Source organism: Sorex araneus, chromosome 2, assembly GCF_027595985.1.
Source record: "Sorex araneus isolate mSorAra2 chromosome 2, mSorAra2.pri, whole genome shotgun sequence".
Taxonomy (NCBI): Eukaryota; Metazoa; Chordata; class Mammalia; order Eulipotyphla; family Soricidae; genus Sorex; species Sorex araneus.
This window is the reverse complement of record NC_073303.1, coordinates 204,146,786-204,171,546: the sequence shown is the minus strand read 5'-3', so window position 1 is coordinate 204,171,546 and position 24,761 is coordinate 204,146,786. Positions and strand designations below refer to the sequence as shown.

Genomic DNA, 24,761 nt, shown 5'->3' with positions numbered 1-24,761 from the left:
TTTCTATCGCCGCCACGTGGGCCTTTGATATTCCCCTGTGAAGTTTCTCTGTATCCCACATTTGAGAAAGATCATTCTGTGTCTTCCTCTCTTCTGATCAACTTCCCTCTTCATGATACTCTTCAGATTCATCCACATCATCATCATCATCATCATCATCATCATCATCATCATCATCATCCCGTTGATCGTGGAATTTCTCGAGTGGTCTCAGTAATGTCTCCATTTGTCCTATCCCTGAGATTTTAGCAGCCTCTCTCTACTCGGCCTTCCCAATGGTGCCATAGTGGAGGCTCTTTCAGGGCCAGGGGAATGAGACCCAGCTTGTTACTGGATTTGGCATATGAATACACCATGGGAAGCTTGCAAGGCTCTCCCATGTGGGCAGGAAACTCTCAGTAGCTTGCCAGTTTCTCCCAGAGGGAGAAGTAGGTTATAAGATATTGCTTCTGGGAGCTTGCTTTTAAGTCTCTGGATGTTGGCCATTGATGGGATTACACACACCTGGGTTCCTCTGCTGGTACCTTCATGCGTGAGGCTTGTTCGAACATGTGGAGAGGGGCCTTGAGCATGGCTGTGACTAGGTTCTGGAGGTCTTTGGCCGCCAGGAGCTCTGCTCAGGGCGGGGAGGGAAGCTGGAGCCCATCCCCTCCGAGGGGCCCCGGGGAAGACAGCCAAGCACACAGGCAAGAGACTCTCATGGATGGATGCCAGATCCATCCACATAGCAGCAAATTGCATGACTACATCTATTATATTCTTTCAGCCAAGTAATATTCTGTTGTGTATATATACCACAGGTTTTTTTTTCTATCCAGTCATGACATGCAAATTCATGAAACGTTCCATATTTTTCTCACCTGCATGGCAGAGCCTGGCAAGCTCCCCATGGCATATTCGATATGCCAAAAACAGTAACAAGTCTCACAATGGAGACCTTACTGGTGCCCGCTCAAGCAAATCAATGAACAACAGGATGACAGTGATACAGATCCAGTCATAGGTTCAAGGACACTGGATTGTTTCCAGATTTTTGCTATTGTGACTAGTGCTGCAATGAGCATAGAAGTGCAGATGGCTTTTCCGCATTGTTTTAGGACCCTTGGAATATATTCCAAGGAGTAATATTGCAGGGTTGTATAGAAACTCAATTGCTAGCTTTCTTTTTTTTTTAATTGTTACTGTTAAAGAACTGTGATTTACAAAGTTATTGAGTGTTGAGTTTGGGGTATATAATATTTCAAAACCAATCCCTGCATCAGTGTCAACTGAGTCAGTTGCTAGTTTTTTGAGAAATTACTGTATTGTCTTCCAAAACGGCTGAACTAGACAGCATCTCCACCAGCAGTGATTCAGGGTTCCTTTCTCACTAACACCAGTTGTTTTTGTTGTTTGTGATGAGTGCCAGTCTCTCTGATTTAAGATGGGATCTCACTGTTGATTTGATTTACATTTTCCTGGTGATTAGTGATCTAACTCCTTTTTTCATATCTCTTTTGGCCTTTTATATTTATTCTTTGAGGAAGTGTCTCCTCATATCTCCTTCCCATTTTTTTTGATAGTGTTCAGTTTTTTCCTTGTAAAGTTCTACCAGTGCTTATATATCTTGGATGAGTGGTATGAAAATACATTTTTGGCATTATTTCTTATAATATTTCTTATGCATCTATAATGCCCATTCCTCCTTGTTTTGCTGCTCTGGTACTTTCAAATTTGAAAGACAAAAATGAACACACTACATGTAGTATGGAGGGAATACTAAAGTAAAATCAAGAGATTTAAATTGTATTTCTCTGTAGTATCAGCACTAGTTAATCTAGACCCTGATTTGTTTGAAACTGAAAGGCATAGACTAATCTTTGAGTTTGAAGTTGTTCTTTTCTCTTTGGGGTTTAGGAGGTATGCTTTTAATTTTTATCTCCCCCCCCACACACACACTTTATATAAACATTATGGTTGACAAAGTTGTTCATGATGTATTTGTCACAGGCATTCAGTATTCCAACACCAGTCACACCACCACTGTCCCCTTCCCTCCACCACTGTCTCCATTTCCCCAACCACCTCTCAAGCTTGCCCCCATAGCAGACCCAAAATAATTTATTTATATTGCTTGTTACCATTCAGTAGCCATTGGAATGATCAGAATATTTCTCGGTAAAAGAAAACTTGTGAAAATTGTTGTACCTCACTATGGGGACATTAAGTCCTTGTCTGAGGGTCTGCTAAGCTCTTGTTGCTAGTGAAACCTTCTGTGCTAATGATTTTGTTAGCTGAGTTTAGTTAGCTTCTACGTTATACCCCGCCCAATCTGGTGTGCTCCTTGGGGTGTTAGTGTTGTAGAGTTTGGAGATTCAGATAATCAAGAATGTTTAACTAGGCAGAGAGCTTACGTGGCACAGCAGTGGAGTGTGGGCATGGCTGCTGGGGCGTCCAGAAGTACGGAGAGATGGAGGGAGGTTGCCCACCCCAACTCCGAGAAGGACCAGTTTTCAGCCAAAAATAGCCCCGGTGTACCTGAAGTTTTTGGCAGTTTGGTATCTCTGTGGCGGTAGAGTGCAGTGTATGCACGGTGACAGTCTGGGGTGAGTGTGGCTGCCGGAGCTTTTGCAGGGCAGGACTTGGCCCGTCCCCCTCCCAAGGCCACCTGGAGGTCTCAACCCCTTAAATTGTTTTGACATTATGCTGAAAAGAGATTTTCCATTTGAGCATCTCCTCTTTGAAAAGGACTATTGAAAATTACTGATAAACGGAGACAATAGGTCATTTTGCTATCACTGCAGGCCATGCCTTTGGTGTACATAATAAACAGAAGGGAAGTACCAGATAGTGTAAGGTGTTTTAACCAAAATAATGGCTTCTGAATTTTTTATTGTTAATATTGTAAGTCATTTAACATAGAGCATTTAGAAGATAAAGTAAGTGTACTAAGATATTGGAAGAGATAGTGACATTTGTTGAGGATGGAGTCTTATTTCTGTCATTCTTCTTAGTAATTATTTCTGAGTATCTTTGTTATTACAGTAAATTGGCAATTATTTTTATTGATTGAGTGAAAATTACATGATTTTGACTTTCAGTTTTAAAATAAGGCTATTTTGTTTTTATTGACTCACAGCTGATATGCAGCATTATGGAATTTTAAGGTTTGAGCTTCGCACCTCTCTGTGTGTGTAATTGGCACCACTTCCACTGCCCAGAATAAGACCCCTCTTCTAGTCCTCCTAAACTACTACCCTGTCTCTCCACTCACCAGCATTGTTCTTAACTGAGTTAGTCAGTTTTATCATGTTTGTCACCTTATTTCCTTCAATTATTTATAATCCGTGTATGAATGAAACCATCCAGTAATTACTGTCCCTCCTGGAATTCACTGAGCATCATCAGTCACGTCTATATCTATCCATTCTGTTTATCTTTTCCAATGGCAGGGCAGTACGTACCACGGCCTCTTCATCCTGCGAGCTGGGTGTTGGCTCCATGTCTGGGCTATGTGAGTGATGCTGCTATGAACTGAGAGGCACAGATAGCCAAGAAAGCTTTGGGATCTATTTAGTCTTGATTTTTTTTAGTTCTTTTAGTTTTTTTAGTTCTTGATTCCAAATCTCACAAATTAAGATTAAAATCTGTTACACTTACATTTAACCATTTCTTTATTTTCCTCATATGTTTCTTTGTTTTTGTTTTAATCAATCTAATTCTAATATTAGGATTATTTATATAAAAAGTTAATATATGAGTCTCTTGCCCTTGCACCTGACTGTTTTCATTGGGGTCCCTCGGAGGGGGTGGGTTGAGTTTCTCTCCCTGCCACGAGCAGAGCCCAGCAGTTGAAGGCCTCCCGAATCCCACCACAGCCATGCTCATGCCACTCTCCACATGTTTGTACGAGCCTTACGCATGAAGGAACTGGCAGAGGAACCCAGGTGTGCGGAATCCAGGGCCAAGATCTCCAAGGCTGCTCGGATCGGAACTGGGCCTCTTCCACCCAAGTTCCCCATTTTCCAGTAGCTAGACGGTCACACCCACAAACTGCCCCTAGCATCTGATCGCCTTGTTCTCTCTCTTGGCAAGCTACCGAGAACCTGGCAAGCTACCGAGAGTTTACTGCCCACCCGGGGGAGAGCCTGGCAAGCTCCCTGTAGCATATTCATATGCCAAATACAGTGACAACGATGGTTCTCATTCCCCTGATCCTGAAGAGCCTCGAATGCAGCAGCATTGGGAAGGATGACTAAGGAGAGGCTGCTAAAATCTCAGGGCTAGGATGAATGGAGACATTTCTGGGCCCATACGAGCAAATCCATGATCAGTGGGATGACAGTGATACAGTGATACAGTGAATATATGATATGGTAGTATGAGATATAAAATAATTTTAACAAATTGTACAGTTATTTTCATAATTAATATAATATTAGTTTTATAGTTTCTATGCTATATATTTGCCTGAAGACAATGAAATATTGAAAATATTTTATTTCATGAACTATTGAAAAGTTTATATTTAACATAAACAATCTTCACATTTTATTATTATGAGTTGTATAGAAATAAGACAACCTTAAGGAATATCATGCAACTATGCCTTAGAAGCTCATTAATGAGGAATCAACAAGGACTTTTGGTTAACAAATCTGTATAATGGGTTTCTTGCTAGAACAGCTGCCTTATGTTAGGGCTGGCGCTTGGTCCCATCTCTCGCTGTGCTCTCCACTGCAATCTCATGTGAGTGCGCCTGGTTCACTGCAGAAGACCTGACACATAATCAGTGAAAGAAGCCACTCAGAAGCAGTCGCATTATCTTTTTACTCCCCTTATATTTCATGTCCAGAATACACATATTCATAAAGGCACAAGCTTATTAATGGTTCCCAGTGGCCAAGTAGAGAACAGAAGGTGGCAGCTAGTAGTATATGCTCCAATAAAAATACTCTGGAACTAGGGAGAAATGAGTTACAATTGTGGCTGTATAAATACTACTGGATTTCATGCTTTAAAATTATGGTATGTTGTGTGAATTTGCCTCAGTTTTTTTAAATTGAGGTTAAAAGGTTGCTTACATTGGTTTATGAAAATAGCTAAAATGCTTCGTAAGTCCAGCTGGAAAAGGATAGCCTCTAAATGAAATCTCTGTTTGTAAGTTATGTTATTTTTGGCATCGTCTCTTTTTCTTATGGTTTTGGGGCTACACTCAGGGGTTACACCTCGCTCTGCACTTAGGAATCACTCTTGATGGTGCTCAGGGGACCTCATTGGGTGCCGGGGACCTGACGCAGGTCAGCTGTAAGCAAGTGCCCTCCCTGCTGTACTGCCACACCCTCCTCTTTAGTACCTTCTCCTATCAGCTCGGTGATACTGATTATCACGCGGTAACTAAAAGACTCGCCACTCCCCCCTGTTCACCGGAAGAGGGTGAAGGGGAGCCACAAATCACTTAAAAGATTCCCTTTGAACTATATAAGCCACTTATTAACTACTGTGAAGGTCACTGTCTCACAGTATTCAGAAAAAATAATAAAAGTTAAATAATGTGTCAATTTTATAGAAGATTTTGCTTTGAAAATATTCTTTAATTATTTATAGTTATTGATTGACACCACGTCTTACTATGGACACAGATATGAAGTCAGAGTTTCAGCCCTCACCAAGTAATCACGGCAAGGACTAGGTTTGGAAAAGATTATAAAGAGTACATTAAGGTTTGGGGGGACGTGAACGGGTTACCTGTCTGCTAGGGTTAGTAGACAGTCTTTACCAAGAAGACCAGGAGTGTGATTTGTGAGTTCAGGTTCCTAGACGAACATCCATGGGGAGTAAAGCGTTCTCCCCCCTATACCAACAAATCCATCTACCCATGAATTTATGACTAGGAATAGGCTGCTGTTCACAAGTCTTGTGTGTGTATGTCCTCCATAATAATAAAAATTGTGTTCCATTAAAACCTGATTAATAAATGATGAAATATGACCAAGGCAGTAGCAAATATCTCTGGTCTATGTAAAATAAACTGTGTACTAGCAGTCTAAACAATGACCTGATCCTCATCACCCCACTACCTCCTCCTGTATAACCAAGAGACAAGGCAAAACCAAGAGAATCTGGAATTACTTCAGTAAGTCTACAAAAGAAGCTGCTGGTTAAAAAATGGAACCGAATTTCTAAGAGCCTTTTACCACTGAGGGGAGACAATTGGGGTTTAACGTTTGTGCCATAGGATCCTCATCTCTGGGTTACATATTAGCTCTAATACTTGGTGGTTTGCAACCAGCCCATTCTCAGTTATCATTTAGGATAGATAGCACCTTCTTCCCAAGACTGTTAGGGCAATTGTTAAGATAAGACATAAAGTATATGGGTGTTTTATACACTGGAAGGCACCATTGTAGGTAATTGTTCTTCTTTTTTTCCTCCTGGCCACTGTTGATTTAAAACTTTGTTATTTTGACAGAGAAAATTAGAAGATAAAGACAATCAGCATAGACGAAGAGTAAAAATGGAAACATTTCATTTTATTTTTAGTAATGAAAGAAATCTGGCTGGAAATTGCTGTGCCTTGTCAATTGCCTATAATGGAATTAAAAGTACAGAGAAATTTAGTTAAAACAGGTGAGAGAAGCCAGAGGGAAGATCAGTTGATAAATGAGCATAAGAATCACTGCTCCCTATCACTAAGACATAGTAATTACACTGGGTCTATTACCTTGCATCATTAGAATTAGTCCGAAATTTAGTAAGGTACTTTTGCTTTTTTATGCGCATTCTTTCTGCTAGAAATCTTCATATTTTCTTTCTTCCTAAACTATCTTTACACAAAAAAATGCAAATTATCTACCAATAGTTTTTACTTTCAAGCTTAAATTAAGAAAAAAAAAAACACTGGGGCTGGAGCGATAGTACAGCAGGTAGGGCATTTGCCTTGTACGTGACCAACCTGGGTTTGATCACCGGCATTCTATATGGTCCTCCAATCACCACCGTGATTCCTGAGTGTAGATCCAGGAGTAACCCTTGAGCATTGCTAGGTGTGACCCAAAAAGAAAAAAAAACCAAACGAGGAAGTTTAGTGTTATAACAAATCCATGTGGAGCTGTGAGCTGTGCCTTTAAACTGAGCTGGGTACCAGGGAGATAGGTCAAAGAACTGGATCTTCTTCTCTCCCCTCTCCTAACACCACCTCTGCATCAGAGGGCCCATCTGAACACTGCCATCAGTGCCCTGTCAGTCAAGTATCACCAGGAGAAGTACTCCCCCCACACTTACATACACACACATACACACGTACATACATATACCCCCACACATACATACAGGCATACACATGTACACACATACACACATGCTACCCACATACACACATACATACATGTACACATATACACACATGCATGCATACACATACCCCATACACATATACACAGATATGTACACACCCCCCACACATACGTACACATACACCCCCACATACACACATGTACACACATACACATACAAACATACACCCCCACATACATACACATACATATATATCCATATACACACATACATACACCCATACACATATGTACATACATATACCCCACACACATACATACACACATACACCCCCTGTTACACCCCCTCACATATACACATACATACACATACCCCCATACACACATATGTACATGCACACATACATCCCACACACATATACACACATACACCCCCTCACATACACATACATACACACATACACCCCCACACACATACACACATACACCCCCTCACATACATACACACACACACACACATACACACACACACACACACACTCCTCACACACAAATTTTAAAAACTGGGAAGTGGGTTGTTTGGGGCCACCTAGTTTCCTGCCCAGGGCCTCAGAGCCCCAGCTCCAGTCACAGTTTGTGGTGATTCTGGAGGGTCAGTGACTCATACGAACATTTAACTCATCGTAGTGATTTTTTATCTCCCTTGCCCAGGCCATTGTTTTATGGTTATTATCCCAAGTTATTATCATAGGTGCTTTGGGCAGCAGTGTGTGATTCAAAATCTTGAATGGGATATTCATTAATCCCACATTTAAAGTGAATGAATGAGTTTTTTTTAGTAAGACACTGATTTACAGAGTTGTTTATATTGAGTTTTAGGCATACTATGTTCCAACATCAAACATACACCCCCACAAGTGTCAACTTCCCTCCACCAGTGTCCCCAGGACCCCTCCCACCACCCCACCCCCAACCCCAGCTACCTCCTTGGCAGACACTTTTTTTTTCTTGCTTTCTGGGTCACACCCGGTCACACAAGGGTTACTCCTGGCTCATGCAGTCAGGAATTACTCCTAACAGTGCTCAGGGAACCATATGGGATGCTGGGAACCGAACCTGGGTCGGCCGTGTGCAAGGCAAATGCCCTCCCCGCTGTGCTATCACTCCAGCCTCAGCAGACACATCTTTAAGTTTAGTTGTTGTGGTTGAATCTCTTGTTCTCAGTGTTGTTGACTCTATAGTCTGAATATAAATATACCAACTCCTCTGCAACACTGGTGTACCTGAAGCTGTGACCCCTGCTCCTTAGTTCTATCTGTTTCTTCTTGCTCACCCCCTTGATTTTTTTTTCTATCCTCTTCCACCCTGTGTTCTGTGGTCAAGGATGATCGAATTATCCCTCTTTTGTATCTAACACAGCTGCCTCATTTAAATGTGCTTTCATAAACTGTTCAAGTTTAGAGATGTAGGCACTAGATGCAGACTTCTCAGAGTGAGGTCACTGGCTGCCCTGTCCCTCTGACTCATTTCACTGAGCGTGCAATCCTGCAGATCCATCCAGGTATCAGCAAATTTCACGGCTTCATCTTTTCTTCTTATTTTTAATTTTTTATTTAAAGAACCATGATTCACAAAGTTATTGATAGTTGTGTTTTAGGCATATAATCTTTGAGTAATATCAGTACCCCACCACCAGTGTTCCCACACTGCATCTGCTCCCGTCCCTACCCACCGCCAGCCTGCCACCCTGACAGGCCCGTCACACGGTTTGGGAGTTGCAGCTCAGATCCCGTTTTCCATGTGGTTGAGTCTGTGCTTTGGGTGTGCAGCTGTACCACTCACACATGGCCAGTAAAACCGGAACCCCTACTCCTGTTCCCCCGTTACTTCCCTTCTCGTTGTCTCCCTTTTCCCTTAATTTCTGTCTTTTTTAAAAGCCGCGCAGTGTTCCACTGTGGATATGTATTGGCTTCTTGGTCCAGTCGTCTGTTCCTAGACGCTGTGTTGTCAGACTCTGGCTGTTGTGATAGAGCGGCAGTGAACACGGCATGCAGATGGCAGTTCTCGACTGTTTGAGGCCTTGGGAGTAGATCAGAAGGAGTGGAATTAGTCCTGTGAAAACTCAATTGCTAATTTTCTGAGAAATAACCATATTGTCTTTCCAGAAGGCTGAACCAGTTCACATTTCCACCAGCAGTGAATGAGGGTCTTCTTCCCCCACATCATCACTAATCCTGGTGGTCTTGTCCTTTTTGCTGAGTGCCATTCTCCTCCAAAAGGTAGGAGGTGGTGTCTCATTGTTTGATTTGTATTTTTCTGATGAGTCATGATCTCAAGCATTTTATATCCCTTTGGCCATTTGTATTTTCCCTTTGAATATGTTCCTGTTCATCTCTCTAGACGTTTTTAATAGGGTTGGGTTTTTTTTTTGTAGCTTTATGTATCTTGGATACTAACCTATATTGATGAGTAGTGGGCCAATAATTTCTCCCAGTTTGTGGGTTATCTTTATAGTTTGGTAATCACTTTCATTAAGGTATAATTGTTGCTTAATTTAATATAGTCCCATTTATCTTTACTTTCACTTACTGGGACAATGGCATTTACTCCTTAAAGATGCCTCTAGCTTCAGTGTCATGGAGAGTTCTGCCTGCGTTTTCCTCTGTGTACCTTATGGATTGAAGTCTGATATCAAGGTCTCTAATCCCTTTTGATTTGACTTTTCTGCACAGAGTTAGAAGAAGGTCTACGTTTTTTTTTTTTTTTCATTTTTAATGTGACCATCCAGGTTTTCTAATACCATTTGTTGAAATACCATTAGTCCACTTCCTATGTTTTGCACCCTTATCAAAGATTACCTGACCTGACGGTCTGAGTCTGGATTTTCTGTTCTATTCCACTGACCTGAGAATCTGTCATTATTCCAGTATTATGCTGTTTTAATTACTATTGCTTTGTAGTACAGTTTGAATGTGGACAGTGTAGTGCCACTCATAATTTTTCTCGAGGATTGCCTTGGCTATTCAGGGGGTTAGTGGATGGTGGTGCAGTAGCTTCTTAATTTGATGTCATCTCATTTGTTTATCTTTGCTTCCTTTAGCTTGGCTAATGGCACTGAATGTAAATATCTGCATGTGTAAACAAAGACATGTGTTTTGTTGGTTGTGTTTATTTCTCCACTGGTCTCATAAGGCTGTCCCTATCCTAACAGACACTCAGGTTGTCTCAGGTTTGGGCCACTTGACAGAACTGCTGCAGTGAACATCTGTGTGGGTGTGTGTGCATGTGTGTGTACTTCTCGCTTCCCTTGTGCTGTTGTTTGTGGCCATACCTGCCAGTCCTCAGAAGCTGCTCCTTTCCCCATACTCAAGGCGCAGTTCCAGTGCTAGCTATCAAATCTGGCCTCTGACATGGAAGACAGTTCTTTGAGCTATCTCCGTAGTCCTGTCAACTATGATGGAAAGAAAGAGTATATCATTGTAGAGTATTTATTCCACCGAGTAAGACGGATAATTATTGAGAACTCATGACGCTATTGTCAATTTCAAGAAACAAAAGATGACCAGTGTTGGAGCTGGAACAATAGCACAGTGGGGAGGTTGTTTGCCTTGCACGTGGCTGACCCAGGTTCGATTCCCAACATCCCACATGGTTCCCCAAGCACCGTCAGGAGTTATTCCTGAGTGCAGAGCCAGGAGTTAACCCCTGTGCATCACCAGGTGTGTCTCAAAAAGCAAAAAAAAAATATAAAAAACAAAAAAATGACCAGTGTTTAGAACTCACTTCCATTGTATGTCCCTCTGGCGATATCTCCTATTCCTCCTGGAGGTCATTGCTGTCCTCAGGTTTTGTCCACATTTGTTTGTTGTTATAGTTTTACCACTTTGAAGACATCCTTTAAAATATAGTTCTAGGCTCTCCGCCGAGATGTGGATGACCATGATCCTGGAGGTCAGCTAAACTACTTTTGGTACCAGCAGCTTCTTGCAGAAATGTCTCTAGACTGTGAACTAAGCCATGGCCCCATGCTGCCCCAGGAGGGGAAAGGTTTTTCTCTCTCGGCCTTGTCTTTCCGGGGAAAGGCGTGGCGACTGCCATCTTTCAAGTACTACTAAAGAGAGGTATGAGCTTGCAACGATATAATTTCTGACAGAATTTCCCCTGGACTTAGATACTAAAATACTAAAACACAGAAATCCAAAACCATGTGGCTGCAATAGTGGCCGTGCGACCTCATGTCTCTTCATTCTCAGTAATGGAAAACTATCGAATGCTTCCTTTTCAGCAGGTCTGATTTTGGGGGGGGGGGGGGACTCCAAACAATAATAGTGAGTTGTTTGTGGAAATACTGAATGTAATCAAAGTAAAGAGAAAGTAATGTGAAAATTATCAGCTATACAGGCAGGGGCGTGGAAGGGGAGATATACTGGGGTTCTTGGTAGTAGAATATGGGCACTGGTGAAGGTATGGGTGTTCGATCACTGTATAACTGAGACTTAAGCCTGAATGCTTTGTAAATTTCCACATGGTGATTCAATTAAATAAAATAAATAAATAATAAATAAATAAAATACAGTTCTAGGAGCCAGAGAGCTAGTACAGCAAGTTAGGCACTTGCCTTGCTCATGTCTGCCCTAGGCATGAGCGTGGTTCCCAAGCCTGCCAGGAGTAAGCCCTGAGTACCACTGGGTGTGGCCCCAAACAAGCAAATAAATTAATTACATATAGTTCCTAATTTCCTGCTCAAAAACTCTCTACAGATGGCATTAAGACCTTATAAGATCCAGTCCACATATACTAGGTAACTGTGTTAAGTCTATTCTGTTTTATGTATTAGCCACAACCTGCATATCCATGCAGTCATTCTAGGCATTTCTGATGGTACAGACATGGCATGAGCCTTGTGATGTGTTTCCCAGCACGGGTGCATGACTGTTGAGGAGGACAGAGAAGCTCCTTCACCTTGGGTAGATAGGAGTGCTGGATGCTTCCCAAAGTGCGAGTTCCAGATTCTACATCTGTCAGCTTTACAGTGTCCTTGCTACTCTACTGTGTTCTTTCCCAGCCTTGTGCATCTGTCTCAGTAACTCATTGTGGTTAAAAGTACAGTTTCTGATTACTAATTTGAGGCCAAGAATCTTTAATTTTTTAAAAAGGGGGGATTATGACCCCAGTGGTGGCCAGGGAGCCCAGCTGAGCCACCATCTGGTGCCTGGCCGGGTGGTGCTGAGTGTCCTCGGGCTCATCTGGCAGTGCTTGGAGGCCCGGACCTGCTGGGGATGAAGCAGACATGCCCGCCGGCATTTGCCCCACTGCCTGCCAGAAGCCTGGCTCTGAGCCCAAAAATCTTCTGATATATTTAATTTCCTCCCTAGTCTTTTGTCTCTTTCTCTTTTGCAGCATAGAGCTTTATATATCCAATGATTTTATATGATTCATGTGTTGACTTACTGTTTTGCCCCTTAAAAATTCATCTTTTATTTGCTTTTTAATTTCCTCCCCATCTCTTCCCCTTCGTTGTTGATATTGCTATGACCAGGCAGGCACACGTGTCTGACTGTGGACTGGTGCTAGATGGGGTCACACGTCAGTTTGGCTGCCTTGCACATTGCGGGTCACCCCCTTAGATATGTTCCTTGCCTGTCTAAGTTGCTGTGGGTCACTCTCTGGTCACTGGGGATCACTTTGGTGCTTGTGTGTGTGCCTGCCAGGGGTCATGCTTCTCACAGGGGTCTTTGCATGTGTTTCTAGCTGCAGTGCTTGCCAGAGGTTGTATCCCCTTCTGTGGTGCTTACACTCGGACAGACCAGTCTGTGATGTGTCTGGAGATGGTTTGGGGCACGGCGGACAGCAGAGCTGCCAGAACGTGTTTGGTACATGTGGAACACTGGAAGCTTGAACTCATGGCCATATGCTTTCAAGGCAGGCATGCTGAGCAACTTGACTATTCCTCCAGCCCCGCCCTTTTTGTGTAATTGTAAATAGCTGACATATATAATTTATCAGACTGATTATTCCTTTTTTAGTTAGTACTTTTAACTTGTTTTATGAGGTCATGACCAGTGCCTTAATTGGAATAGCGTTCCTAAATTGTGACTGCTTGGTCAGAGATCATGTATATGTTTAGGCCTGTTTTCATGATCTTGCAGACAGGGTTTCATGAGACATATTTGAAATGACTGACTTACTCACAGCTTTCCCAGGAACATAGTCCTCACAATAGTAAGCTGTGTCTTAAAACCAAAGAATCTGTTATTAGGTAGTAGGGTGAGTAAAATTAGTTGGAGTGCATCCAGGAGAGCAACAACATGCAAAATAAGTTCAATGGGTTACATAGCTGCCATTTACCCTCTACATCAGTTACGTTAGTATGCTTTGCAATCTTTTTTTTTTTTTGTAGTTTTTGGGGCTTCCACCTGACCTCATGTCATGGGTCACTCCTGGCTGTACTTGGTGCTGGTGGTCTCACCTGTTTTGGTTGGGTACATGGCCCTAACTGTCTCTCTGCTCATGTCATCCTCTGATAAAGAAGGGTAAGCTAATAGAAAATGAATGTCTTACCCTATGCCGTACCAGGTACACCAGTAGTTTCTAGTAACTAAGAAGTTAAATTTAAACACAACTTAAACAGCACATTCCACTCTGCTGTAGATTCTCAGTATAGCGTAGATCAGTTGCTCTCGTGCTGAGTTGGGGAGCGCAGCAGGTGGTGTGTGTCAGCGCCCAGTGGACCAGGCCCATTCTATTCCGTTACTCGCTGTCAGTAGAGGTCCGTAAACTGTGCTGGAGCCACAGAGCCTCTCCATGCAGACTTCACTCTGTCGAGACACATGCTCAGAAATACAGTTCTAGAACTGGGTGCTGACATTCCTTCCTGCCCAGGTGGGAGATGCAAAGGGCCTGTGATGTCTTTCCATCCTTCTCGTTTTCTTTCTGGTCACTCATGCAGTGATTCAGGTTGGACCTCAGTCACGTGGTAAAGGGTATTTTGTTGTTTTCTTTTCATTATTTTAAATGCCCGTGTAATTTAATTTAGCCTAACATGACTTAACAAGTTCAGGACTGGAGCAGTAGTACATACGGTAGGTGAGGGGTTTGCCTTGCACACGCCGATCGGTTTGATCCCCAATCAGTCTGATCCCCGCATGCCATGTGGTCCCCCAAGCACTGCTAAGAGCGAGCCCTGAGCACAGAGCCAGGCATAAGCCCTTGCACGGCTGGGTGTGCCCCTGCCCCTTGCCAAAAAAGCCAAGACTGACCAGTTCACCTGGGCCAGCACCCAGGTGGCTCGAACTCAGCCCTCCAGCAGCTACCGGGCACTTGTGCATGCAGCCCAGCAGGTTCCAGGCCCGCGAAATCAGAGTCCAGGCTCCAGCTCGACTTTGTGAAGTGGATGTCTTATTGTCTCGCAGGCCGGCTCCACCCCATCCTCAGTAGCACCAGGCATGATGACAAAAGCCCGAGATGACCCTCAAGCACATCAGGACTGTCTAAACTGCCCAAGGAAGACATCAGAGCAGTAGTCCTTTTGATGTCCAGTAACGTAAAGGAGATCAGTGGAAGAAACCATTCATAGGCTCAGAAAAAGTTTGACGGAAACAGTGAGAACACACTCAAATAGAAGTGAGTGCTGAAGAGTATAGTTGCTGAGCTAAAAAAATATATATTATTGGTACTTGGCAGCAGAGTGGAAAGGCCGGCCTTGAAGATAAGATATAAGAGCTCAGTAAAGAGCCAGGGGCAGGGAGAGAGGGTGGAGCAGGAAAAGAATTTTAGAATTTTTCTTAAATGAAAAGAACCTAAGAGATTCTAAGTGTAAGGAGGGAAATGTGTGCCCTGATTCAAGAAACCAAAAGTGTTCCAAACAAAATATATAAAATCCAAGCAAATTGTTAAAAAAAAGACACACTTTAATCAAAGAACCAAAGAGAGATAGAGTCCTAAAAGCAAGAGAAATATAAGTCTCGTGTTTATTAGTATCCAAAATCTCCCATAAGATTTCCCAAGTGAAGCAGCAAGAAGAGAATAGGATTTATATATTCAAGATACTGTATAAAAGGACCTCCAACAAAGAATCCTATATCCTACTGCATACCAACTTCAAATATGAAGGAATGATAAAAACATTTTCAGACAAATAATAGCTAATGATAATTATTGTCTCCAGATCAGCTCAGTGCAGAACATTAAACAGTATTTTCTTTTTTTTTTTTTTTTTTGAGGGAGAAAAGAAGCTTCACTTGGAAGCAGAAGGTTACATAAAAGATATAAGATGGGGAAAGGAGATTAATTAAGTCCACTCCCAGATTGGACTCTGGACTTAACTTGCTTTAAACTTTTAAGAGGGGAAATCAGCATAGAAACTGATATAAACTCCACAGAAACCTCAAAGTAAAAATATTTAGAGCAAAGTAACAAGCAGAGGCAGAGGAAGTGGGTCATTCCATCAGTGGCCAATATCAAAATACAAGTGAGGAAATAAGCAGTCCAGGGAAAAATCAGATTACTAAAGCACCCACAATTCTCATAGAAAAATAGACAGGAAGTTTTATGTGAATAATTTCTCTAAATTCCAAAGGATTTAAAGCAGAGTGGCTGGAAGTGAAATCTAACTCTTCTGCTTACAAGAGATGCGCTCAGGCTCCTGATAAACACAGGCTTTGAGCAAGAGGCTGGTAACTGTCATAGAGGCTAATGTTAAATTGGGGAAAGGGTCTTTAAAAAGTAGGGCCAGTCATACTGTATTGGGCAGAAACATTCAAAGTGAGGAGGGTAATAAAAGGTAGGGATGTAAATTTAATCAGGGCATCAATACATCAACAAGAGTTCACTTTCTTAGCATACAGGCACCAGACGAAGGAAGAGAACTGGGGGGCGGCCTGGCTGTGCTCAGGGCTTACTCCTGATGTAACTCATGATGCACACCTGGCTGTGCTCAGGGCTCACTCCTGGCTCTGTGTCACTATGGACAGTGCATGGGGAGCTCAGCGGGTGCTGGGATTGAACCAGGACTCATCAGTCGCCCCTCGGAGCCCTTGGGACCACATACCAGCCCCTTCCTACTAATTTATTAATGGCCTCTTAGGCCTTTGGGTCATATCCACTCTCATTCTACAGCACCTGTTTAAGGAAGTTCTTTTTAGCGTTAAGGCAAATTTTGTTTAACTCATTCAAGCTCATCTTTGGTAAGTATGACCTGACAAAAAAACACGAGATGACATGCTACCATATAAAAGGCTTTTTTTCCCTCCATAAATTTTGTCTGGGCTCCAGAGGTTTTCGGCTGCCGGGAATCTGCTTGGGGTGGGGACAGTGATACAGTGACACAGTGAAATTTTGTCTAAACTGTCTCCAGCTGACCTCAGATCTGATGCTAGATTAACTTAGGGGACAAACGTGCCGAATAGGATTTCTCTGAGATCATGAGTTTCTTCTTTACAGTTTTTCCTGATTTTTGGGACACACAGTGATGTTCAGGGGCTTCTGATGGCTGTGCTGTTGGTCATACCTGTACCCTCCAGGGACCATGTCACACAGAACATGTGCTTGACCCTGTGGGCTGTGTGTCCAGCCTGGAAGTCATGGGTTTCATTAAAAAAGAAGAAGCAGCAGCAGCTTATGTGAAATTCTCCAGTGGACATCTTCTCATGTGGTAGTGGCCACTCGGCTGCTCTGAGGCTGGGAGAGGAAGCAGTGGCCAGCCAGGTCAGCCCGTTCTGCCCTTGTGGCCTTTGTGCTCAGGGCCAGTGCTTGCGTCCAGACCCTCCTGTGTGCTGAGGGGTGGGAAGGACAGGCTGCCTCCTCCAGAGGACGTGGGCCGCAGTCACAGAGTAGATAGATTCAGAGGTGACAGGGCACGGGAAGGATGAAGTGGGGCTTTAGATGGGCAGAAGCCACCTCCCAGGCTTAGTGCTGGCTCACCCTGGCACAGGCCTGCTGTGGCCGGCGTCCTGTGAGCATGACTTAGAGTTCCTGTGTGGGTCCCAGAGCACTGCATACGAGCCTGTTGAGGTGCTGGGCCCTGTTTGGAGGCTCAGGTCAGAAATGTGAGCCCCAGGTGCTCCCCAGGAGCAGGGTAACCTCAGGGAGGGTGAGTAAGAGCCTGCTGAGTAGTGAATCATGTCTTTAGACTTCTGGGGACCCCAAAGGTGTGCAGTGGCTAGAGCACATGCCCAGATGACACAGGGCAGTGAAGCCAGGCCCCGTGCCAGTGTCAGAGGACTCAGACAAGCTGGGTTGTAAGGAAGGGCCAGGGCAAGTGGCAGCCTGTGGGCTGGGTCCTTAAGAAGCCTGTGGGGTGGTGAAGGAGGAGCCTCGGCTCTTTCCACTTCCCCTTTCCCCTTGTTGCTGCAAGGGGTGGGGAGTCTCAACCTAGTCGCACGTGCTTGCAGAGCACTGGGGGTCTGTCCAGTGCTCCTCTGACTGTGCTCAGCAGGAGGGCTGGTGCCAGACTGAAGGCTCAGGGCCTCCTTCCCGCCAGAGAGCTGCTTTACAAGTATGCTGTTCCCATGCTGAAGCCTCTTGGCTTCTAACCCCAGAGACCTTTCTCTGAGACTAGTCTCAGAGAAATTGCTGAGGAAAGCCTAAGGAAATGGAGATTGTGAATTTCTCTCTCCCTCTCTCTTCCCCTCTCTCTCTCTCCCTCTCTCCCCCCTCCCTCTCTCCCCCCTCTCTCTCTTTCTCTCCCCCTCTATCTCCCCCTCTCTCCCTCTCTCTCCCCCTTTCTCTCCCTCTCTCTCTTTCCTCTCTCTCTCCCCCTGTCTCCCTCTCTCTCCCCCTCTCTCCCTCCCTCTCTCTCTCTCCTCTCTCTCTCCCTCTCTCTCCCTCTCTCTCTCCCTCTCTCCCTCTCTCTCCCTCCCTCCCTCCCTCCCTCTCTCTCTCTCCCCCTCTCTCTGTCTCTCTCTCTCTCTCTCTCTCTCTCTGTCGCTTTCGCTCTCTTGCTCTCTCGCTGTCCTCCTCCTTCATTCATTTGGGGTCTCACAGGTTGTAGTGCTGATCTAGCTTTCCCTTTGTCTCTGCATTTCCTTCATCTCTGCTTAGCTACTGGCCTGGGAGCACTGGGGCATGGTGTTTCCATGTCAGAGAGAGAGAGAGAGCATGCAGTAGCTGCTCCTGGAGGAGGAGGAGGAGGCCTTTGGGGAGTTCCTTGTCAAAAACTGGGCTGGTTTCCGTGAAGATGAAAATGCACCTGTCTGGAAGGGTCACTGGGAGGACAGCGTAGAAGGTGCCGTTTCCAGTCTGTGGCACGCAGACTAGAGAAGCGTGCTTCCCAGTGGGGCTTTCAGGCACCAGCAGAGACTGAGACACACAGACACACACGGACTGTCCAAGCTGGAGTCACCTGGGCAGCCATCATTGATCTGCAGGCTGGCCATTAATCAGTGCAAGAGGTGAGCCAGAGCTGGCGGAGAGGACAGTGGCTGAGCTCACCAGCGGTCAGCGACAGCCAGTCGGCAGAGCCATCTAAAGGACCAGGAGTGGCTCCTCCTCTGCTTTCCTGTTTTGCTTACCCTGTTACCGCTTCTCCTCCTTCCTGGGTGCACATTGGCAGACCCTTAGCTTTCTAGTGCCCAAACTATTTTACCCAGGGCTGTATTCCATCCTTGGAGCTTTTTGACAGCGGGAAGAATTCCCACAGAAGACTTCATAACCTCCAGAAGAAAGGGTTAAGGCCACCTCCCTCTGAAGTGTTACCTGAATTCTAGGACGAAGAACCCAGGGTGGAACACTTCAAAAACATTTCATTACTTGCTTGGATTTATTTTTTGTAACAAAATAATTGTTTTGATCTAACATTCCAAAAAAGGTATAGTCCTGCTTAAAATGCTGGGCTCTGCAGTGGCCCCTCCGCCTGGCTTTTCCAAAGGAGAGGGTCCTTTCCTTCCCGCGCTGCTCCCTCTCACTGGCGTGGCAGCTGCCTCTCGCTGCCTCTGCGCTTCTTCAGACTTTCCCCTGATCTCTGTGACTCTCTGCTTTGACTTCTTTTCCTCCGTCCCTGCCTTCGCCTGGTGGAGAAGCACCCATTGTCCTGGGCGTCTTACATACCCGGCTCCTCTCCTTTCACCTTCCCAGCTCTCGCCCCAAATTGGGTCTTTGGTCAGCCCCCATCCTCAGGACACACAGCCCTGAGGACCCTCGGTCACTCTCCCGGCTTCAGATCTAAGGTTCTACGGTGCCTGTGTTGTCGCCACCAAGAATGGGACTCTGGCCCAGAGGACGCCTGTCTTGAGAGCATGGTTAACGTCACCTGTCCTAGAAATGGGTTTAGCCTTTCACTCACAGTAGTAACCGAGAAAGCCCTGTGCTCTCTTCTGTGTGAAATAGTCCATGGCATAGACATTCTGTCTTTGTCCCCCTACACACCAACTGGCTGCCCCCCGGAGTGGACGTCCTGGCGACTCTTAAGATCTCTGAAGAAATATTTCATTTTTCTCTCTCGGATTTATACAACTCTCTGTATTGTAATCTTGAACAGGTGAACTAACGTACTATGAAATTTGTGAATAGGATATGGAAATAATTTATGTCAAGTGCTTAAAAATAGTCCTTAGCCCATAATAAAGTATCAGTGAATTAAAGGGATAAATATGATAACCTCTCAGTATCTGTACTGCAAACCACAATGCCCAAAAGGGGTAGGGGTGGAGGGACAGTGTGTGTGTGTGTGTGTGTGTGTGTGTGTGTGTGTGTGTGTGTGTGTGTGTGTATGAGAGAGAGAGAGAGAGGGAGGAGAGAGGAAAACTGCCTGCCATAAGGCAGCCTGGGATAGTGGGGTGGTGGCAGGAGGGAATCGGGGAACACTGGTGGTGGGAAATGTTCACTGATGCAAGAATGGGTATTGGAACATTATATGACTGAAACTGGAACATGAGCAATTTTGTAGCTATGTATCTCATGGTGATTCAATAAAAATAAAAAATAATAAGGTTCATGGCAATAGAAAAGAAGTATCAATTATTTTTTTTTCAATAGTAATACTTCCTATTTTATTTCATTATATTATATTTCTTTTTTTTTTAAATTTTTATTAAATCACCATGTGGAAAGTTACAAAGTTCTCAGGTTTATATGTCAGTTATACAATATTCAAACACCCATCCCTTCACCAGTGCCCAAATTCCACCACCAGAAACCCCAGTTTACCCCCCGCCCCCACCCCCTACCCCCTACTGTATAACTAATGAATTTCACTTCATTTTTTCTTTACCTTGATTACATTCCATAATTCAACACAAAACTCACTATAGTTGACATAACTCTCTCTCTCTCTCTTTTTTTTCTCTTTTTCCTTTTCCATTTTTTTTTTTTTAATTTTTCCCCCTCATCCCCCTTCCTGCGCCTCATAGTATGGTGTACTCCACGCCACGTTGGCCAGCGTGGGGCTTTTGCTTAGCTCATAGTCCAGAGGTGGCTGTTACATTAAGAACCTTCAATATTTCAACAAAAACTTACTGTTATTATTTGGAGTTTCCCCCCCAAGTCTGACCTGTTCAAATGGAACCCTTTCACATTGATGACAATTATAAATGTTAAGTCGCGCGGACGCAGCAGCGTCCGCGCGGTTTTGGATTTCTGTATAAAGTCCTGGGAAAATTCTGCCAGAAATTACATATTTCCTCCGTTAGCCGGCGTGGGGCAAAGGCTTAATTCACAGTCTCCATACATGGGTGCAAGCACTTGCTGGAACCCCAATTCCTAAAGCTGTCTCTGGTTCCCGCTTGTTCCACATCCACCGGCTCTGCAGGGGCATGGGCGCCCGGGCCGAAAACCCGGCCGGCCGGAGCCGAGCACGGGCCCGACTAGGGCTGGCTCTGTATCCCGCGGCTGTTTCAAGTTCAAAGCACACATTTTTTTTTTTTTTTTTCCGCGCCACCAAGTTCGTACCTTCTCAACGGACCCACAAAATGTCGGACACCACGCCTTCTCCCGGAGGGGAGAGAGACCAAGAAGGAAGGTTCTTTCCTCCGTTAGCCGGCGTGGGGCACAGGCTTAATTCACAGTCTCCATACATGGGTGCAGGCACTTGCTGGAACCCCAATTCCTAAAGCTGTCTCTGGTTCCCGCTTGTTCCACATCCACCGGCTCTGCAGGGGCATGGGCGCCCGGGCCGAAAACCCGGCCGGCCGGAGCCGAGCACGGGCCCGACTAGGGCTGCAGAAGTATCAATTATTAATCACTTGTATCACTTGTCTTTCTGTTGATCTTCGATTTGTTCGAGTGGGCGCCAGTAACGTCTCCATTTGTCCCTGTCACGTGCTAGTGTAGCCCAATGATATCTGCCCAATGATAATAGCTATTTTGATTCTTATATCTATATTTCCCAGAGCGAATATCTCCTTAGAAAAGAGGTTTCCTAGGATTGAGGGGAGGGTGACGTTTCTTTTCAGAAAATTCTAATTTTGAACACCCACGATGATGATACTCTGCCTGTTCTCACAGCAGTATCCTGTACAGAGCTGGCCATGATTCTTGCTAGAGTCGCCCCAGCTTTGCTTTCTCTAGCACGGAGGGGACATTCGTGTGGAACCCAGGCTGTCTCCAGGCAGTCTCCCCTAGCAGGCTCACCGGCTCCCAGCACGGGTGTGGCCAGACAGCTATCTAGAGACCCACCCGTTTCCTGGAACTCACTTCCTGCCTGAAAGACACCTTCCACCAAAGATCTTTCTCAGTAATGAAAACTGGCCTGCTCCTAAAATTCCTATTTTCTTGTTGTGTGTTAGGCCACGGGAAAATATAGTGATAAGAAAGAAACATTTACTTTAGTTAGGCAACCCGAGGTAACCCAGACGCTTTGGGTTTTAATAATATCCTCGAGCAACTTGATTACTGTTTAGTAATGGTCCATCAGTAACGGGGACTGTTTCCTGATGTTGCATTGAGTGTATATCTAGAAATACAGCTTCCCGGGAAGGCCTGAGCCTGCAGCTGAGAAGCCGGTTTAGGCTGTCAGAGGCAGCGTTTTGTGAGGCACGATGTCACACAGTTGGCACTGGGTACAGGAGCGGGTGGAGGGAGGTGACGGGTGACAGAGTCCATTTGGAGTCTCAGATCTGCAGCATAAGGGGCTGGAGTGAGAGTGCAGGCGGGACATCAGCCTTGCGTGCAGCCAGCGCAGGTTCGACCCAGGGCACCACGGATGTCTTGTGAGACCCTCCAGCAGTGATTCTTGAGCGAAGACCCAGGAACAAGCCCTGAGCACCAACTGCTGATAGTGTCAAGCAGCGACAAGTTCTTGGTCTTGGTTATGAAAGTCAGGCTACAAAGTGGGGTGGGAGGTATGACTGTGACATGGGGGCGGGGGCAGGGGCCTTGGCCGCGGGTGGCGCGTGGCTTTGCCAGTGCTGTGTGCTTCAGCACTGTTGCAGCCACGGCCCTAAGCGATAATAAGGTGGTCTGGAGCGGGGTCTTGCTGCGGGTCCTTGACAGCTCTCTCTCCCCCCAGGGCCGCAGGGCTCTTCAGTCTGATTGACACCTTGTGGCCTCCAGTGGTGCCCGGCCCGGCCTGCGGAAAGGTAAGCCCCGAGGCCATCCCTGGACAGCCCCCAGCTGCAGCCGGCATTGTGCCCGGAGCCCGCCCGCAGCACCCTGCTCTCTGAAGCCCAGGCCCCGGGTCTGGGCCACGCTCCCCGCTCTGTCTCAGTGTTCTTCCTCAGACTGGGTGTAGGTTCCTAAACCGGGGTCTTTGGGTGCTGTCATGACAGTTATGGGGTTGGTTGCTTTCACCACCTCTCCCAGTTCGTCAAAGCCACACTCAGTTACCAGTTAGAGCAGAAATCCCTAAAGCCCAGAGAGTGAGTAAATCCCTGTGTGTTCATACTCCCACAAGGCGAGCCAGAGAGCTCCATTTCTCCCACCTCAGCACAAGTAACTCATTAAAACATGTTCCGGGGGGCTGGAGCAATAGCACAGCGGGGAGGGCATCTGCCTTGCACGTGGCCAGCCCAGGTTTGATTCCCAGAATCCCATATGGTCCCCTGAGCACCACCAGGAGTAATTCCTGAGTGCAAAGCCAGGAGTAACCCCTAAGCATCGCTGGGTGTGACCCAGAAGTCAAAATAAATAAGTAAATAAATAGAAATATTATTATTAAAAAAAGAAGAAATTCAAATGGCCAAAAACACATGCAAAAGTACTCAACATCGGGAGATGCAAACCAAAGCACCAAAATATCACCTCATTCCACAGAGACTGGCACACCTCATAAAGAGCAAGAGCAACCAGTGCTGGTACAGATGAGGGGGAAAGGGAATCCCTTCATTGTTGGTGGGAATGCCGACTGCCCAGCCTTTTTGGAAAACAATATGGATGTTCCTTAAAAAGCTAGAAATTGAGCTCCCATTTGACCCAGCAATACCAGGTGCAGGAATGTACCCTGGGGGCCCATAATGCACAGCAGAAACACCATCTGCACTCCTGTGTTCATCGCAGCACTACTCACAGTAGCCAGAATCTAGAAACAACCCAAGTGCCCGAAAACAGACAACTGGATAAAGAAACTATGGTACATCTACATAGTGGAATAGTACATAGCTGTTAGGAAAAATGAAGTCATTAAATTCTTTTATAAATGGATGGACATGGAGAGAGCATGCTGAGTGAAATGAGTCAGAAGGAGAGGGACAGACATAGAATAAGAGCACTCATTTATGGGGAATAGAAAACACTGTGAGATACTATCCAAGGACAGTAGATAACTGGGTCAGGAGGACTGGCTCAGGACTGGGAGAGCAGTTAGGAGAGAGGGAGGGAGAGAGAAGGAGGGGGGAGAGAGAGGGAGGGGGAGAGAGAGAGAGGGAGAGAGAGAGAGAAAGGGAAAGAGAGGGAAAGTATCTTTAATAAAAAGCAAAAAAGCAAAAAGAAAGTTAAAAGTGGGGTGTTTTGTGGAAGGGGGAACTGAAGGGTGTTGGAACATTGTGTGAACAAAACCCAGTCGTGAACAACTTTTTAATTTATCTCACAGTATTTTAATAAAAAATGAAATGTACTGCATCCCTGGGGCTGGAGCAGTAGTACAGTAGGCAGGACACTTGCTTTGTAAACGTCGACCCCAGTTCCATCCCAGCTTCCCGGAGGGGCTCCCCAGCACGAGTGTGGAGCTGGAGTGACCCCTGAGCACTGCCGGTATGCGTCTTCTTTGTCCTGAGTTGTGTCCAGTGTGCTCTGCAGCTCCTCCGTCCCGGTCCCGCGCACAGTGGGCGAGCCCGTGCCCCGGGGCCTCTCCAGAGCCCCGCAGGGGCGTTTCCCCTCTGCCCACGGAGGGGCCGTGTGACCGCAGGCTGAGGAACACTGCTCCATGCTGTGCTGGCCCGTGTCTTGGTGGTCAGAAATACCTGTTTCTAGATTAGTTAAGAGGAAGGCTTTTTGTTTGTTTGTTTGGGGGCTTTTGGACCACGCCCAGCAGTGGTCAGGGTTATTCCTGGCTTGTGCTCAGGGTGACTCCTGGCAGTGCTCAGGGGGCCAAACATGATTCTGGGACTGTCTGGGGAC

General features: G+C 45.4%; 1 protein-coding gene across 1 annotated transcript in view; it reads left to right on the top strand.

Moving 5' to 3' along the window:
- SPIDR (scaffold protein involved in DNA repair) overlaps positions 1 to 24,761 on the top strand; it is a 373,264-nt gene that overhangs the window by 309,023 nt on the left and 39,480 nt on the right. Inside the window, exon 12 of the mRNA XM_055129012.1 lies at positions 22,717 to 22,786. Within this exon, the coding sequence (XP_054984987.1) occupies positions 22,717 to 22,786 (70 nt within the window). The remainder of the gene's footprint in view (positions 1 to 22,716; positions 22,787 to 24,761) is intronic.